Genomic DNA, 16,712 nt, shown 5'->3' on the forward strand with positions numbered 1-16,712 from the left:
GCGGGTAAAACAAGTAACATATCTAGAATGTGGGAGAAATGCTTTCAGTTAATACCCATCAAGATTTTAAGCTAGTGACTACTTAACCATTTGTCTAAGCCCTAATCAAAGGCATATTTACATGATACTATAAAACGCACTGTTCGTTTATTTCAAACGCTAGCGTGCATAGAAGATACTCCAGGCTGCTGTTGACTCGCCTATGAAAATTGGTAGCAATCTTAATCTGCGTACACACTACATAGCCACAAAAACAAAGCAGGGCGTCCTAGCAAGTCCTAGTAAGTGAAGTAAGTAATTAACTGAGCAGTCACTGCATACAAAAATATCTCGTAACTATCGAAGTATCTAGAATAGCTTTAATTAATACAAAATTAATCATTTTTTTTCTTCAAAGGTACACTCGACTAACTTAGCCCATTTAATCAACGAATTCAACTATACAAACCTTTAATACAACAATTTGTGTGTGACGCTTCTTGACAATGTAAGACTAACAACTTTAATGATAAAATTCTATTTTAATCTATCCCGATTTTAATGAAGAAGTAAACTTTTACATAAAATTTAAATATTTAAATTATGACACAATCTTTAAAATAAATCAATAATTTGTTTATTACATAACAGCTATAAAATAATTTCTTCTCTTCCACGTCAATATTATGACATTGGTTTCTTTCAGTTCAACATCTTGACGCGGAGCGCATAAGTTTTCAGCTGTGTTAGTTATACCAAATTGTCCATGCACCTCTTTTTAAATAATAATATTTTTAGATACACGCTATTGTTAGGCAGTTCCGTTTACAGGTTCGGAGGCCTAAACAGCAAAAAGTTTCCCGTTCTGCTTCACTGAACGGGGAAATACTTTAAGTCCTTGTTATACAGCGTTTTGATTTGCTTGTACAGCGGCTCCGATTTCGGATAGTGGTCAAGCCATGATTTTGCGAAACCCTCGGGAGAATTATCATATGTAAGAAGTTCTACTTCTCCAGCTAGACGTCGATTGAATATATGAAAGAAAAGGAGAAATACAAATTAAAGACTGAATTGAATTTTTGCTATGGTTAAATAAGCATTCACTAAGCTCTCGTAACATATCAAAATAATTTTACATCTGTCTACATGCTTATCGTGCAGTAACGGTGTTAATGAGAGGGCTCTGAGAGAGCAAATCTAAGCCGATTAAGGTAAAAACAGTCATTATTTAATCCTACACATTTTGAGTTTTCAATGCGATACCACTGCTCAGTACTGCTTCGAACAACTGGTTTTTAGCACGAACCAAAGTGCGTATACACCTGGCATAGAACGTAGACACTTGTGTCCCCAAGCACATCGGGAAAGAAAATGTTAGTACTGCACTATCAATCGGACTATCAAGGTAGTCTTGTACTAGCTGTATTATGCAATAGAGTTAAAACGCTTATATACACTATCCATTTTGAGAACAAATGTTCGGAGCAACAACGCATTAGGCATGAAGTTCTTGAGTGGAACAGATGCAGGCGATAGCGATTATATTGAGCAAAGCATCCTTAGGAAGTGTTACTCCTCAACTAGTACTAATACTACGTCCCATACTTACAAGCTTTGTCGAGGCGAGTGGCACTTTGGACAAGAATAGCTCTGGGCCTCTTACGATCAATAATAATATTTCGGATTTCAACAAAGTCAATACTGTTCCTCTTCTTCACCTGCGAGTACTCCATATACATTTTACGAGCACTTTCGATGTCTGCTGTCGCCTTGTACACCTGAAGCTTTAACAGAAATTTGGCAATCGTGTTCTTGCCCGACTTGAGGATTTCGTCCCTGTAATAGATGTCGTAGATTAACTAGTGAGACTATGCATCGCGGAAGGCAGAGGACCACAGGTATTTAGTTGATTGTTCTTTGTATCCTAATCAAATAGAGAACTTGTTTAGCCAAATCAAGCTGACACTTCATTAATAATAATCTAATTCCATAAGTTAACTAACGTTAGTAACGCTTTCGCAGAATGACCGCTTTTGCTTTTCAAGTTATAATTTCGCGTCTGCTAAACCGCTGTCGCTAAGCTAACTTTTATAAACTTATTGACATAACTAGCTTAAAATCAAACACTAGCCTCTTCAGGGTGACAAGAAGATCTGGCTTTCCGTCCTCCTTGTTCGTAACAATTTTTATTTCGATAAGGTTCTCGGACCCTTCGAGAAGCACACTCAAAATTACAAAGCGAGCATTCGCATGTGCTTGATTCCACTTGCCGGTATCGGAGTTGTAGTGTTCAAGACTCCTCAAACCAGTGATCATCATGGAAAGCCAGTTAACATACATCAAATTATCCGCCTCCTTGCCGACACTCCTGAATACCTGCATTTTTCGAAAAATTTCGGATCGAATATAAAATAAAACGAAGAACACATCGCACCCATTAGGTAAGGGAATGTAAAGGATTAGTACAAATGTCTGTATTTGTTGATCCCATTGTAGTTTTGAGTGCTTTGCGGTTAGATGTTTAATGGCCTGATTATTGCAAGTCGAATTGCAAGTCTAGGTATCGTACAGGAAAATGAAATTTTTATTTCATACAATTATATACAAATTAGCTTTGTTAAATAAAATAACATTTTTCTATCTGGCTTCTAACGTCAGATAGCCTAACATAAACATTTCTAAAATAAATAAGAACGCCGAACAATGTAACTCACCTTTAAAACATTTGGAAAAGTAGAGAGAAATATGCCAACGCACTCCGCACGGCACTCTTCGTATGAGGAAGCGATGTCAGTAAAGATGGAATTGAACGTCTCTCCTGGTCGATAGTACGAAGTGATCTATAAAAAGAATTATATCATTAGTGTTTTATTAGGACAGGTCAAAATACTATTTTTATCATTTTTGTCATTTGTATCCAGCGTAGCACGATTTAACTTAAAGAGAACTATTTCATGACGCCTTGCTTCGACCAGTGTGAGTTTGGCGCTACCTAAATGGCTAGCCCAGTAATCGCCTATACTGATATTAGTTACAAACAATATGACCTTAAATTAGAAGATGTAACATACCTCGTTACCGTTCAATGGATTCTTCGTGTTTTTATGATTAAAATTCAGCGTTCCAGACTCATTGACCGAGAAGAGCTTTCCACTTCCGTGACCAAGGAGCTCGTGCAAAGCAAGCTGCACCTCGCATGCCGCCTCACGATACCTGTTATCAAAATCATACATATTTTTAGATAACACGCCTTTAGTGTAACAAGCGTTATCAATAGCTGTTTTAAGTTTCGTGTCAATTGAGGGTCTGTGTAATTAAAAAAACTAACAAAACACCAAATATCGACAACTACATTTTTACCAGAGGACATACCACAACAATAATAATAATAGAGGACATACCACAAAATGATAACTTGGAAGCATATCTGCACAGAAGCATATCTTCATTAACAGAGGGAAAAACAATATCGAAAATACAAGTCAACCTGGACTAAAACGGCGGCAAGCCTTCACGACGACTTCACAGACGATGCAGAGAATAATGTAAATATATAGTCTCGACTAAGATCTATGATCTTCAAAAAATGCATGTAGTCGAGATTAACATAATCTCATAATAGTGTCACTCGATTTGATAACCTTAACCCGCATAAACTGCCTTGTAAGTCTTATCAGAAAACGAACAGATACCTCGTACACAAGTCTTACATCTTAATGAGTTCGGCATCCTCGTCTGAGACAAACTTGATTTTCATCGCAGCGTTACCGGCCTTAACAACGTTAAGCAGGTGGACGTTTTTAAAGCCCTCATTCTGCCGAATCTCATCGTCTGCGAACAGATACATGTATTTGTTATTATCTGCCGAAACTAATGTAAGCAGCAATTTTATTTTATATATTTCACAGGAGGTATAAGTCAATCAAATTAATACTATGTTATCACATGGTTTGCAAAGAACAACTTTTTTTCATCTAACTTATAACGAATACAATACGCATGTCTTTCGCCAGCTAGAACAGCAACTCACAATTGGGAATATTGATGCCGGCAGGAATAGAGCTTCCACTGAACGTGACGATGTCTAGGGCAGTGAAGTCGGGCCGCAAATACTCATCTTTCTCGAACTCTTTGGGCCATGGTAATGAACTTTTAATAATCTCCTCCGCATGATAAACCAATTCGCCGAGTACTTTCGAACTTTCCTTGTTCACCACAGCTGTAAAGGCCTCGAACTCAGCGCGGACACCCGCAGGATCACGGTAGGTTTCGATAAAACCAATGTAGCTAAAACGACATAGAACCAAGCCGTACTGAAAGGTTAGACATATATACATCAAAAGGAATTTATGATTTTCGGCGAAAGGGTAAATATATCAAATGTGGATGTCACTACCATCGCAATATTAGACAATGTCTTTAAAAAGGACAAAATGAGTAACAGACCACCACACCTATGTAGTTACAGCTACTTTAGACAAAAATGCACAGGTTTTTTTTTATGACACTCACGCTTCAACAGTGGGTCCCTTATCTTTAATCCAGTATCGGCTACCGTTCTTATGAGCTGTAAGCGAGCCTGTATCGAAGTACTTGATGTACTCATTGAGCATGTTTTTTTGGTTATCATTCAAAGAAGTGTTGACGGCCAACTTCAGGTTTGATATGATAGCCGGCATCAGCTGAAAGCAAAGGACAATTGTGTCAGGTTAGATGTGCATACTACGAACTTGAATTATATGCCAAAAGGTAATTTTTCTCGGTAATCTGTGCTTAACTTGGCCTTATCAGATAACATACTGTAATCAGGTAGCATTTTACATGGAAGGTGGTTTTGACGTTGGAGATAGAGTCTGCCTACGATTTATTGTAACGATATACTTACCTCTGAATAGTCGCCACGCGTGAATTTAAACATTCTGCCCTTGTATTCCTCCTTATGTCCTATTAATTGCTCTGCAGTAGTGTCAGGCTCATCCGTAAGCTGCTTTGAAGCGAATCGGATTTCGTACTCGTCTTTATCATTACCATCGGTATTGGCAGCCGTCTTGAATACGCGACTGTTCCATACTTCTACCTTCTGCAATAGACATTTACCCTCCATCAGCTCAGCTGGCGTGGGATAAGCTATGTGCGACATGCAAAGATTTAACTCGCCAAACGTATAGTCAAATGAACATCGTTCTAGTAACCCACCTTCGAGTTTAGGAACTCCGTAACAAACTTGGCGTCGTTTTCGTTGCAATTGGCTGACCAGTATGTAGTGATGGAGGCTGGAGGAAAGCCCAACGAGCGCACCCGACTCTCATAGTCATAGAGTTGTTCTATGCAGTGCTTGGTGAAAAAGGGGAGCTCGTCAGAAGACAGTACCTCCTTTGCTACCGAAGTGAACTTGTCGATGCTTACGTTCGGCACAAACTTTGTATCGCCAAAGCCTCTATTAAATTCAATAATCAGGAAAAATATGAATAACCCACGTCAGAATTTCACAAGTCCTAAACAAAACAAATATTAGTCCTATGTCCTGTCCCCTTGGCAAGCTTCAGAAACGCAATTTACTAGTGCACCCATTTATTCGCCAGAGCAGAGACTAGTTTTGAGCTATAACATTTAGCTTGTTCAAATTTTGGCCGCCCTAATGAAACGAAATTTAAGAAATCAGTTAAAATTCCCGGCTCACTGTAACCACAAACACTGCTCAAAATCGACCAAATACGAAATGGGCAATTCAACGGTACATTGCACACCCGGCGTTCATAGACAATACTTCGTCTGGACTGGACTCGGCTTGGTTTAACTCAAAATGAAATAATTTTCTCAGGATACCTGAATGTAAGAAATTACTGTTATTGACATTCCGGTGTTGAGATCAAAACCTCGTGCCTTTTCGCACTTTACTTACCGATAGTTACCACTGTTGGCCATGAAAGCACCAGCATAAACGAGGAATGCCGTTGTCTCATCGTCACTAAAACCATGGTTCTGTTTTAAGTGGGCTACGACTTCGGGCACAGAGGACTTCACTCGGAGAATTTTGTCGAGAAGAATGAAAATCAAAGGTGATTCTGGCGAAACCTGGAACATACTGATAATTTGGCTTTCCCATGCCGCCCTGCAATGTTTTTAAAGCCGGTTATGCATACAACATTTTGATTCAGTGCTACCGAAGGCCAAAAAAGTGCGGGTGATTTAACGTCGCTGGCTGCGTTGTTAAGAAATGAATTAACGTCGCTTGGATTAAAGTGATATACGGGTTTTATCCATCGTTATTCGTACATCGGGAACCACCCTATGCGACTAAATTAACTATAAACAACCAAGTAGCCTAGATGGACAACAAAAATTGACACTTTTCTAAGCACACTGAGATGACGATACATTATCAATGCATACCTGGATATATAGTGAGTATAAAGCTTCTCTTCCTTGGTGAGATTCCTGAAAGCTACGTCGCAGTCCAGCTTTTGGAAAGGAGTATCATTAGGATAGTGCATGTCCACCATGGCTACTTCGTCTGGAAATGTTGATTAAACAAGCGTACACAGACAGTCTTATGTATTAGGTCGTTGTTCATTCAATTCGAATATCAAATCAACTGGGATTTTTCTATGTAGCTAAGATGCGCCGGCTAAACGGTATATACAGAGGGCTTTCTGTATGTCTTCGCTTCCCACTGTAAAACAGTATGTTCTTTGAAAGATGAAACTCCGATAGTTTTGCTGGCCATTGCTCACCGAGTCCCTCGCCACCGATAGTTGTTAACATAAAGCGGCCTTTCACATCAACCTACCGTAGGACCCATATTATAATTGTTAGTACAGACGTACTCTTAAATGGCACTCAAATATCCGCAAGTACGATTAAGTGACCAATTTCAGTAAGCTTACCAACAACGCATGTTCGTATTCGAACGAGCCTCATAGCAACGGCCTATTTGAGCAAGAATTTTCCCCATACAAGCAAACACATGCATATGCTGTCGTTTTGGAACTATCATAAACATGCCTGAACCGAACTTTACATGATTCGTAATGGAAAAAAATTTGATGTTAAAAAAAACCGTTGGATAGAGTTGTTAGACTAATGACTAATGAGAGCAGATGTCGAGCGCGTGGACCACATCGGAGAACACTACAAGTACCGCATAGATTTCCTGTAGAAAAAGGTCAATGGAGGCCTTTAGTACTTGCAGTATATTCAAGCAACGTGTATCGGTACACCGAGGTCGGACAACTTGCTCTACTGTACAGGTTTCACGGACACGTTCCTGTGAGGTAAACATTTCAATTGTTGGATAATATGTAGACAAGAATCGGATACATTGCCGTTGAGACTATTGGCGATGATGATTAAGTAGTCAAGTAAATCAGCCAAGTGCTGAATTAAGATAGATCATTACTATTACCAACTACTTAGATGCAAAACTGTTTAGTCGGAATGGAATGCAATAAATCGGAAAACAATTCAAAGATCTGAGTTTAAATTTCATTCATTACTCTTCACATTGGTAGGGCCTTTCTGTTATTATTGTTGGCGAATAAAGGTGTCACACCGCTATAGAAGTGCCAATAGCCAAATTGGCGAATCATACTAACATGTAAATTTTGCATCACTACTCGCAGTGAACTTATCTCCGTTAGGGGACGAAGACATTAAGCACAAAAATAACCCACTACCTTCCACGCTGTTGCACTTTGATACTATCATTATTTAAGGCCGTTTGTCTTTGACTGCGCAATGTTTTGTTTGATGATCTATTTATGAAGTACATTACAGCTATTTAACTCTTTCTAAATCAGCACTTTATAAAAACTATGACATAGTGCGCTACAGAGTCGTGCGTTAGGAAATAAACAGCCACGTGACATTGACGGATCAAAATTATTAACGAAAACTACAAAGTAATTCACGGTAATCGTGAGCTGTTTAAGCAGCCGGACTAGACTTCTAGTCAGAGATATGATTATATTCTGGAACTTCTAGAGCTTTTTACTTAGAAGTTGAAAAAATATTTTGTGTTTTATTATAACTCCAGTTGTCTTCTAAGTCATTATTTTGCGGGCTGAATATTACCACATGTTGATGTTTTGTACTGTTAGAGGAAACCGGTCGAGTGAATATAGTACAAGATAAAAGTCAAGGACGAAACATGCAACGAAATCAGTAACAGCTGCACCTCCTAGACGAGTGTTGAGTTGCTTCTGTTACCCAACAATATGGCCAGACTTCTGAATATCGTCATCGCTATGACAGGAGCACGCTTGGAGGATGTGGTAAAGTATGAAGCGATAGGATGAGGTCAAATCTATCCGGCGTTAATGTGACGCCGGCTTATATATCGTTGCTGTTCAAAAAAGCTTGTCTGCTGGCAAGCCTTCCTTCGAACGATTTCAATCAAACATGTAACGGCTGCGTTTTCACTTACAAGCGAAGCTGCCTGACGCATTATCAGTTCGAAAACAGTAAATTAACATGTTCAGGATAAATTAAAACACCGTTGATGTGGCTTGTTTGTAAGCTGTATTAAAAAAAAAACTGGTATTTCTAAAAAAACATGACTTGCATTCGCTGAGACACTAATATTTCAAAAACGGAATTATTCAATATAGCTGCCTTTGTATCAATTGCCACGTTAATTCGGGGCTTATTTGTATCAATTGCCACGTTAATTCGGGGCTTAAAACAAGTCCCAATTTAAATGTGGAAGTCCGACAATTTCAGGCACCTAAGCATTTGTGTCATGGTTCGTATGGTGCAAATACAATGGATAATAGTTTTTGGTAAGGCTCCGATCACGGAATTCCTATATTAACCAAGGTAAATTTGTGGCTTTATCGGAGGTTAGCAACAACATAAATAATTTTTCAATAGCGACGACAATAAACTATATAGAGAAACGTGCACACACATTTGCGAATGATTACTTTGCATAAGCAAATTCTGCTATCCTCAATCAACAACAAATACAAAGCATACCGCATTTCAGCTGTCAAATCGTCAACGTAATATTGCATGTACTAAAAAATTCTTCGCACAGAAATCTAAATGAAACAATGTACCTCTGCCAATCACGAGCACATGCGGTTGTAGCACCGTTTGCAGAATTAGTAGACCAATGACGTAGCGAGCCCGGCCTCCACGAAGACAGCAAGATCGCGGACTCCAGAAATTTGCTTGTTTCATAATTGTCAAACACCAAATTCAATCTTTTTACTATATTCATAGGCTGAGTAAACTGCTGAGATAAAGAACCACGAACTTCACTCTCTCTTTGTTGTCTGTGCACTATTTTTGCGCATTGCTCGCTTAGTCTCACCTTCTTGCCTGTTAAACGCCTGCCCTCTACCCTGCGGTCGTGACTCTCCGAGTTCGGCTATTCCCGCCACAGTGAGCATTGGCTATCACGACCAGCGGTAGCTGACCAAAGGTAGCGCTTGCTATAGGAATCGTCGCAGCAGCCGCAGTAGCGGCGGCAGGCAGCACACACTGTACTTGGTCGCGCTAGCAGCGTCAGAAGTAGCACAATGAACAGAAATAGCCTGCTAATTTGCGCGTACCCTTCGGATTGCCTAGCTGCGTAGTAACACGAGTGGCACCGATTCGGCAGCATATACAAGTTTCCCTAAATTTAAAAGGACAGCTACCGCCCTTCGCTTCCGTAGAGCCGTCTGTCCACGCCACTTACTGCTATCCAGCATCAGCTATACTACACCATATCTTCTGCCAGAAGAAAACCCCGCTGGATTTCTGTGTCACTAGCTTTTGCGCTGGGCCGGATTGAGCTGTAACCAATGGCGACGATAGCGGAAAGGATGTCAGAAAGGCAGACAGAAAAAAATATCAGCAATATCAGTAGCTACATCAGCACCGCTGGTTTATAGTCTATCGCTTGTGTGTATCATCTTTCGAAATATATGTGCACGATTAGATCACTCTGTCTGTTTGACTGACTGACTTATGGACAAACAATAAAACGCAGTCATTCTAACGAAATCGATTTAACTCTGATTAGTCGCTTTGATACAGTCAACGATACCTGCAACGAATAGGTATATTTCTGGGTCGTACAGTAATTGCGTTCTGAGCTTGTGTTTCGCAAATGTCGTTGTCATTTGGTGTGCTGCTCTTCCGTTTGTTGCAGTCGAAACGATCTCACCAGTCATCACAGCTTGGCGGCTCAAGCAAAAAATCCGTGTTAAGCTTAAAACGCGTTTATCATACGAGAATGAGCTATAAAATGATGCAGTGGGATGACTAGACACGGCTAGGACATTGTAATCGTTCTGGATTTCTCGTCTTTTTTTTCTGTTCTGGGGAACTTCACGGAATTCAGGTCGCCGTAAGGGAAGTAAGACTAAATACCCTAAATGTGACCATAACATCGGAAATATATAATTCCCGTATGTTTTGAGTGGTAAAATTGCGTTTATAGATCAATATGAGATTTTCTCATTTCAATATGAGGTGTTACGTACCTCCAGAACGTGTAAATTACTGAATAGTGCTCAAGTTTTTATATCTTTACCTGGCTACAGTTGCTCCAGCTTCCTGGGCTCAAAAACGGGAAACATTTTAAATAAATGATGCTCATTACATGCGAGCCTAATCATTAACATGTCGACAATATATGTAGCTGTACGGTGAATAGCTGAGGCGATAATATCTCATTCATATATTAGTTTTGTCTGCATCGCCTATTTAAGTTAGAAACCTCGTAAAACATTTTTACAGATATCTTTCTCATAAGATCTCCATAGTAAAGTATGAAACAAACCCGAAGAAGATACAATTTGCTACGAAGCTGAGGCGAGCCCTTCACGGCTTCAGTAGTAATGTTCAATGAAAAGCCAGAAACATGTGGGAAACCTCACCCACAAAATCGGCCAAAAAAATAAAAATCGGTGTAGTTGTGTATTATGGTGATCCTCTTGCAATTATAGAAGTGATTCCTAACGAGATAGGCCGACTACCCGTTGGAAATAAGGTATGTTTTTCACTTAACGTCAGCCCACATTACACTATCCTGTGCGTTCACTCATTCTATCAATTCGAATGTTTGTTATATTTACGGGTGATTTTATAAGCTATGCTGTTGAAAAATTTCAAAGAAAAAGCTCGAGCAAACTTCAATCTACCATTGTTATCAAATCTTCATAGAATTACTGATTATCAAAAATATCAATATTAAGTGTAAAATGTAATCGAATGCAATAAACCAATAGTTTAGTTTTTTCGTTATAATGTTATATGCTAACAGCAGCTTGCCGGGAAGTGGCCAAAGGCTATACTACTACATTCGTTGCAATAACCAATTGTCTTCCATATAATTCGCTAAGGTTAAGTATGAGAAATTTACATCTCTACGGTGCGCAGCTTCGGCTCATTACTTACAACCTTGCATGATTCATTTCATCATATAGAAATAATAAAGCATGAGGTTCTTCCGTGCTGTGCTTAGAGGTCTGTGGTGGAATCTTTCTTTAAGACCCTATGAATCGAAAAAGGTTGTACAAACTACACTATTGTCTAAGCCATCTTTACCTGAAGCAAATAAAATCATACACGTAAAGAAACAATACTGGTGTTCCAAAAATTTTGAAATCATAAAACACGACTATGGTGCAATTCAAAAACTTTGTTGCAGAAACGTCCTCGAAATTCATATCTCCGGTTTAACACAAGCAATACTATGCCCTTTACAAATTAGCACTACAAATATTTAGATAGAGGTAAAATAGCTTTGACATGTCTCGAAAAAGGAATATATAATATTATAACACTGCATTTAAATTCTAAACACACTAAATGTGTGCGGAATTTAAATGTTTATTAAAAAAATAAATGCGGGTAAACTACTGAACTGTCTCCAAAAGGTGTGGTAATTACACATATCTAGGGGTTTCTTTCTACTAAGAGCTTGATATTTGTTAGTTTTTTAAGCTTCTGGAATCCGATGTAATTCGTGTAACATAACGCTAATGCAGTTCCCGAAGTAAAACCGGAAACATCCGAGATAACCATAGGTCGATAAGATTTATTGCTTGCTAGATGCAAACATTCGGACTACAGTTACAATGCATGCAGTCATATCGAAAGTCATATCACTAAGTATCCGAAGAACAGTAACATGCAGTTATTCAAAATCAAATCAAACTAAAATATAAGTTATGTTTTGTTACTAAAGTGCCAAAAGCGCATAGATTTACGTTGAGTCATTGGCGATTTAAAATCATAGATTTCATCGTTTTTTTTTATAAATCATTTAATTTCATAATTAGCCCTAAGGTATACGCGTCATATAAGAGATCAATGAATATCGAGCAATGAGTTGCACAGTAAAATACACCCAATCAAGGAAGCTCCTGTTTCAAAGAAATGCTGAGACTACGTACAATGGAATCCAAAATCGTCTCGCGTATTTCCTAGTCGACTCGCCACTGTTGTGCAAAGATCTGCGTAGTCGCTTTGAACTTGGAGCATAGGGAGCATATCGAGACCGATCTGGAGAACTAGGAACAGGTATTCGATTGATGAGAGCTTTGTGTTGGATACGATGAGGAACAATTGGTGAAAAGGGACGAATCGGCCACGCATATTGTTATTCGCTTTGCCGTTCATGAGTTCCACCACAGATTCCACAGGAAACCAGGTTTCCGCAAGCCTGACGATACATGTAGGTGTTCAAGATGCGATGAAAATTGTAATGCATACCATGCCTCTCGTTGCCCCCTGGTATCATTTTTAAGACATCCCGCAAACCTCTTTTGCAAACTCAACAAGACTGGTATTACAACCCATATGACAGTGTTTTAAACGATTTAATATATTCTCTAACGGCATTGGTTGCTTATATTTATTAAACTTTCGGCTGTTACCAGCAAAGGTGGATAAATTCCACTGTAAACATTTTAATAGGCTGATAATAATAAAAAACATGGGCAGCGTCAATATAACACGCGCATCGCCGAAATATGGGCCGAAAAAGTGCAACAGTTTAAATTGAATCCCTTTCATAAGTTATGCTTTAAAATAAACAAGCTCGAATAATAATTTTATGTAACTTTCCCTTCTCTTAGACTTAGTACTCAGCTTAAAACGCCAATTTTCAATTAAAAGAGGGCAAGTCTTTGCCTAACCGGCCTTTCTCACACGTATAGTTAGACTCCGATAAAGATAGCTCACCGTGAGCTTTCCACATCAATTATTCAGACTTTTTAGCATGCAATTAGAGGAGAACCCTTTGCTCGGTATTTTTATCAATTTCAAAAACTACCAGGGCACAAATGGGATCGACACACTAAAAACTCGAAACAGTGGAACCAAACTCAGCGGCAATCACCTATATATGTAACACATGTATCTACGCAAGTTCAAACTTTCTGTAATATTTTTAAATGACCAATTTTCGGCACTTGGGCGGAAGTCAGCCAACGCCAAATTTGAGCGGTTCATTCTCACGGACTCACCTTGGCCACTCTTGATTACGAAATCAACTGCTTATATATCGAGTTCAAACGTCCTTGTGTACAGCCGGAAATAAATAGCTGCGAATTCGCTACAAGTTAGCCCAACATAAACCTTGAGCTGATGAGACACATCGCTCACTCAAACGAATTCGACAGATTGTGCAAGCAATATGTCTCTTTACAAAAAACTTGCTGTTTTTTAGACATCCATTTGGCGCGTTGACACTGGAAAATTATTAAAAACTAAACTCTTTTATGGCTGAGCGTAGTATACGATATTAATGCAAGAATGCTCACCAATTTACAGTGCACAACTCGATCGCAAGACCCGTCGATCTGCAACAATTTTGTCAAGAAAGAGACCGTTCTCTCCTCAACAGCTCGATGTCTTCGTCATCACTTTGCTAAGCTGCTGCCTTGCAATCTGAAGCGGCACGCGAGCAGACGACCTAATCTTGCTCGATAAACAAAGTGAGTGCTGCCTTAACGTCGTCTGCAGCGGCGGCTTAGAGCACTCGTTGCGACAACCCCGCGCCAAATTTAAATGCATCCAGTCAAAAGATTGCTACGTAAACGTAACAGTCCCTACTCAGATGTGGTACCGCAAGCGTGATATCTTTGGCTCAATGTTTTTAAAAATGATTTCAGCTATGGATAGCTGAAAAATTTTAGCCTTACACAAGAAATGGCAAATCACTTCAACGTTACAAATAAATTCTATAGGAAATCTGAAACTAACACCCAAAATGTAAATTTGTTGACGCTACTAATTGCGTCTTGCTCAATGGTAAATTAAATATATTATGTAAATAGCAGCAATACGCTTTGAATGAAAAGAAAATTTTTCTGAGTAGACCTTGAAGATATGTTGAAGATCTATTGAACAAACCCATTAGTGAAAAAAATAACCATAGTAGTTTTCCCGAATGATATTTATAGAAGGGTTTTGAAATATATAAGGCAGTAATTATGCAGCTTTTTGCTTATTATGAGACAACGACATTCAATTCCATAATAAAGTGTAACAACTATCAGAGTGACTTCCATCGACTATGAGAATGCGATACCTTCAATCGGGATCTGCGTACAGTAAGACAACCACTTGGTTTACTGCATACTGCAAAGAGACTTTGTATAAGATACTTATTATATATTATTAGTCATATTCGATATCATTATTCCTAAATTTCTAATATTACGGAAACAAAGAAAAATAAAAATTGAAAATATTTGAGTTCGACAACGTTTTAAATTTTGTAATAAGCCATAAAGACCTAGGGGACTTCGGCATGTTAAACTGCGAATAGTACTAAAACAAAGCTACAAATGACAGTTTTAATACAAAAAAAACATAATTACCATGTGGCATCCACACGGAGTAAGAAACTAAAACAAATTTGACAAATTCATTTATTATTCAATCTAGGCATATTACACAAAAAAAAACTAAATAGTTTTGACATGCAACTCACGTAAAGAAATAGGATTTCTGACAGCTCTACTGAGCAGTTGAGCGTTGTTCTTGAAGTTGCTCTGATAGGTGGTTGGTTCCGGTTGCTCGTCCTACAAAAAAATAAACTCTATTGAGCATTATTGACACATCGTTTAAAATTAGTATTTTATACATAGAACGATTACGATCAATCGTTTTTCTCAAGTATATCAAAGGCTGTCACCGCCTACAATTTACTTTTACCAGTTTTCTAAAGCTGAGGAGCCTTACGTTCTCACATTTTGCTTTGAATTCATATCTAACGTTCGGACGTAGCCAACTATAACCATCTAATGAATATTCAAAACAATATTCGCTACCACCTACCTCAATATCGGCTAATTTTTCCTTTTTCACATGTATGCTGCTTGTTGTCGTTGAGCAAAAACTCCTTAAACTAGGAGTGAACTCTGACACAGAAGTTGCCACTCCTGGTGGAACGGCCAAAAAATTAGTGTATTGACCGTACTTTTTGGAAGCGGCAAAACAAGCTGACGAATTTCTTAAATTGCTAACGAAACGCCTCTTCACTGCCTGCAAATACTGAGTCTTCTACAATTATAAAGATAGCAAAAACCCTTAGAGAAATCTAAGAAATCTTAAAAAAAAAACTCGAAAATCTAATCGCTCGCACTGCATCTTTTTGAGATTTCCAAATGCAAGAGCTAAAAAGTTATTATCTATTTATTTATTTCCTCTTATCGAGAGGCATTAGGCAAACACCTCATGTTTGTTCATGAACAAAGTAAGAGTTTGTTCACGAAATGCGAACTCTGATGACACACTTACACTTAAATGAGCATTACAAGCTCCACCGAGTTTTGCAGCGCGTAATATACGGTACATTACTGTGAACCGGAAACACTGAACGGTGGTAACACAATAAAATACATCTACTTAAAACATTATAAAGCACTGTCTAACAACGCGCTAATTTCATCAATGCACGCACGACATACGCAGCAATACACGAGAGTCTAGGGATGTCTAGGGACATTTAGGGATTTCTTCGAAATTAACCTATCATATACATATGTATATAGCACCCGTAATGGATAATAAATGGGTATCGTAGTAGTAAACGTATCATTACACTTAAACTCAAAAATATATGGGACATATTTTGCTAATTAAATACATATAAGTTTGTGTAGTATTTATATTTGAATAAAATGCTGTCAGCACATGCAACAACGACGAAGACGCCCTCATATACAATCAATTTCTTAATAATCTACGAACTAAACATTTAACTACTGACACGAACCTATTAATAAAATACGGCTAAAGTTACTATTTGATTACAAGCTGCAAATCTTCTTTCTATTGTGTCGTGAAATCAACTCGTAGATATATATGTTGCATATTCAGCACATATACATAGGTATATAATCATATCTTACACTAAATCTTTGCAATATTTCAATACATAATATTCAGTTCGTATCTATTCTATAATTTAACTAAGTATTGCTAGTTGGAAAAAAAACTTTAAAGTCTGGGTCGTGATAAATGTAGAAAAAACGATAATATTACTAGAGCTAGACTAGGTTAAAGCTATATGTGAAACAACCATTTTCCTGATGACCGAAATCTAACCAGCCCTTATTAGTTCCGTAATTCATTAGGTAATAAAGCAGCAACAATAAAAACAAACATCCGCGATATTTGTCACGTATTAATACTCTAGTGTTGTTGCGGAGTCATCCGCGTTATTCAACCGCCCGTTATCTTTCTCACATGCTACAGCTTGCGATGCGTTCATACGTTGAGCG

At 38.3% G+C, this 16,712-nt stretch overlaps 1 protein-coding gene across 4 annotated transcripts; it reads right to left on the bottom strand.

Annotated features, from left to right (window-relative positions):
* Positions 1–593: 593 nt before the first annotated feature.
* Positions 594–15,893, bottom strand: DppIII (dipeptidyl peptidase 3). Of its 4 annotated transcripts, none has more exons than XM_022853277.2 (15): positions 15,727–15,893; positions 15,265–15,480; positions 14,918–15,008; positions 6,373–6,493; positions 5,882–6,091; positions 5,176–5,416; positions 4,865–5,059; positions 4,492–4,661; positions 4,010–4,266; positions 3,690–3,810; positions 3,051–3,192; positions 2,694–2,819; positions 2,111–2,355; positions 1,589–1,815; positions 594–995 (listed from the first exon to the last, which is right to left on the bottom strand). In XM_022853277.2, the coding sequence occupies exons 1-15, from the start codon at positions 15,781–15,783 to the stop codon at positions 850–852; spliced, it is 2,565 nt and encodes an 854-aa protein (XP_022709012.1). In that variant the 5' UTR covers positions 15,784–15,893; the 3' UTR covers positions 594–849. The 4 variants fall into 4 exon arrangements, with proteins under 4 accessions (XP_022709012.1, XP_022709011.1, XP_022709017.1 ...); XM_022853276.2 differs by having other exon boundaries at positions 15,265–15,489; XM_022853282.2 differs by lacking the exons at positions 14,918–15,008; positions 15,265–15,480; positions 15,727–15,893 and adding an exon at positions 13,743–13,894.
* Positions 15,894–16,712: the final 819 nt, after the last annotated feature.

This window comes from Varroa jacobsoni, unplaced genomic scaffold, assembly GCF_002532875.2.
Source record: "Varroa jacobsoni isolate VJ856 unplaced genomic scaffold, vjacob_1.0 contig01549, whole genome shotgun sequence".
Lineage (NCBI taxonomy): Eukaryota > Metazoa > Arthropoda > Arachnida > Mesostigmata > Varroidae > Varroa > Varroa jacobsoni.

Bases quoted from the DNA above. Each gene is read 5' to 3' on its own strand.
- DppIII (XM_022853276.2), bottom strand. From the start codon at position 15,783: ATGTACCGTATATTACGCGCTGCAAAACTCGGTGGAGCTTGTAATGCT. The intron at 2,820-3,050 runs GTATGTTACATC...TTCTTTTTATAG, and splicing joins ATCCATTGAACGGTAACGAG to ATCACTTCGTACTATCGACC. The intron at 1,816-2,110 runs GCTAGTGTTTGA...CATCTATTACAG, and splicing joins CTTCTTGTCACCCTGAAGAG to GGACGAAATCCTCAAGTCGG.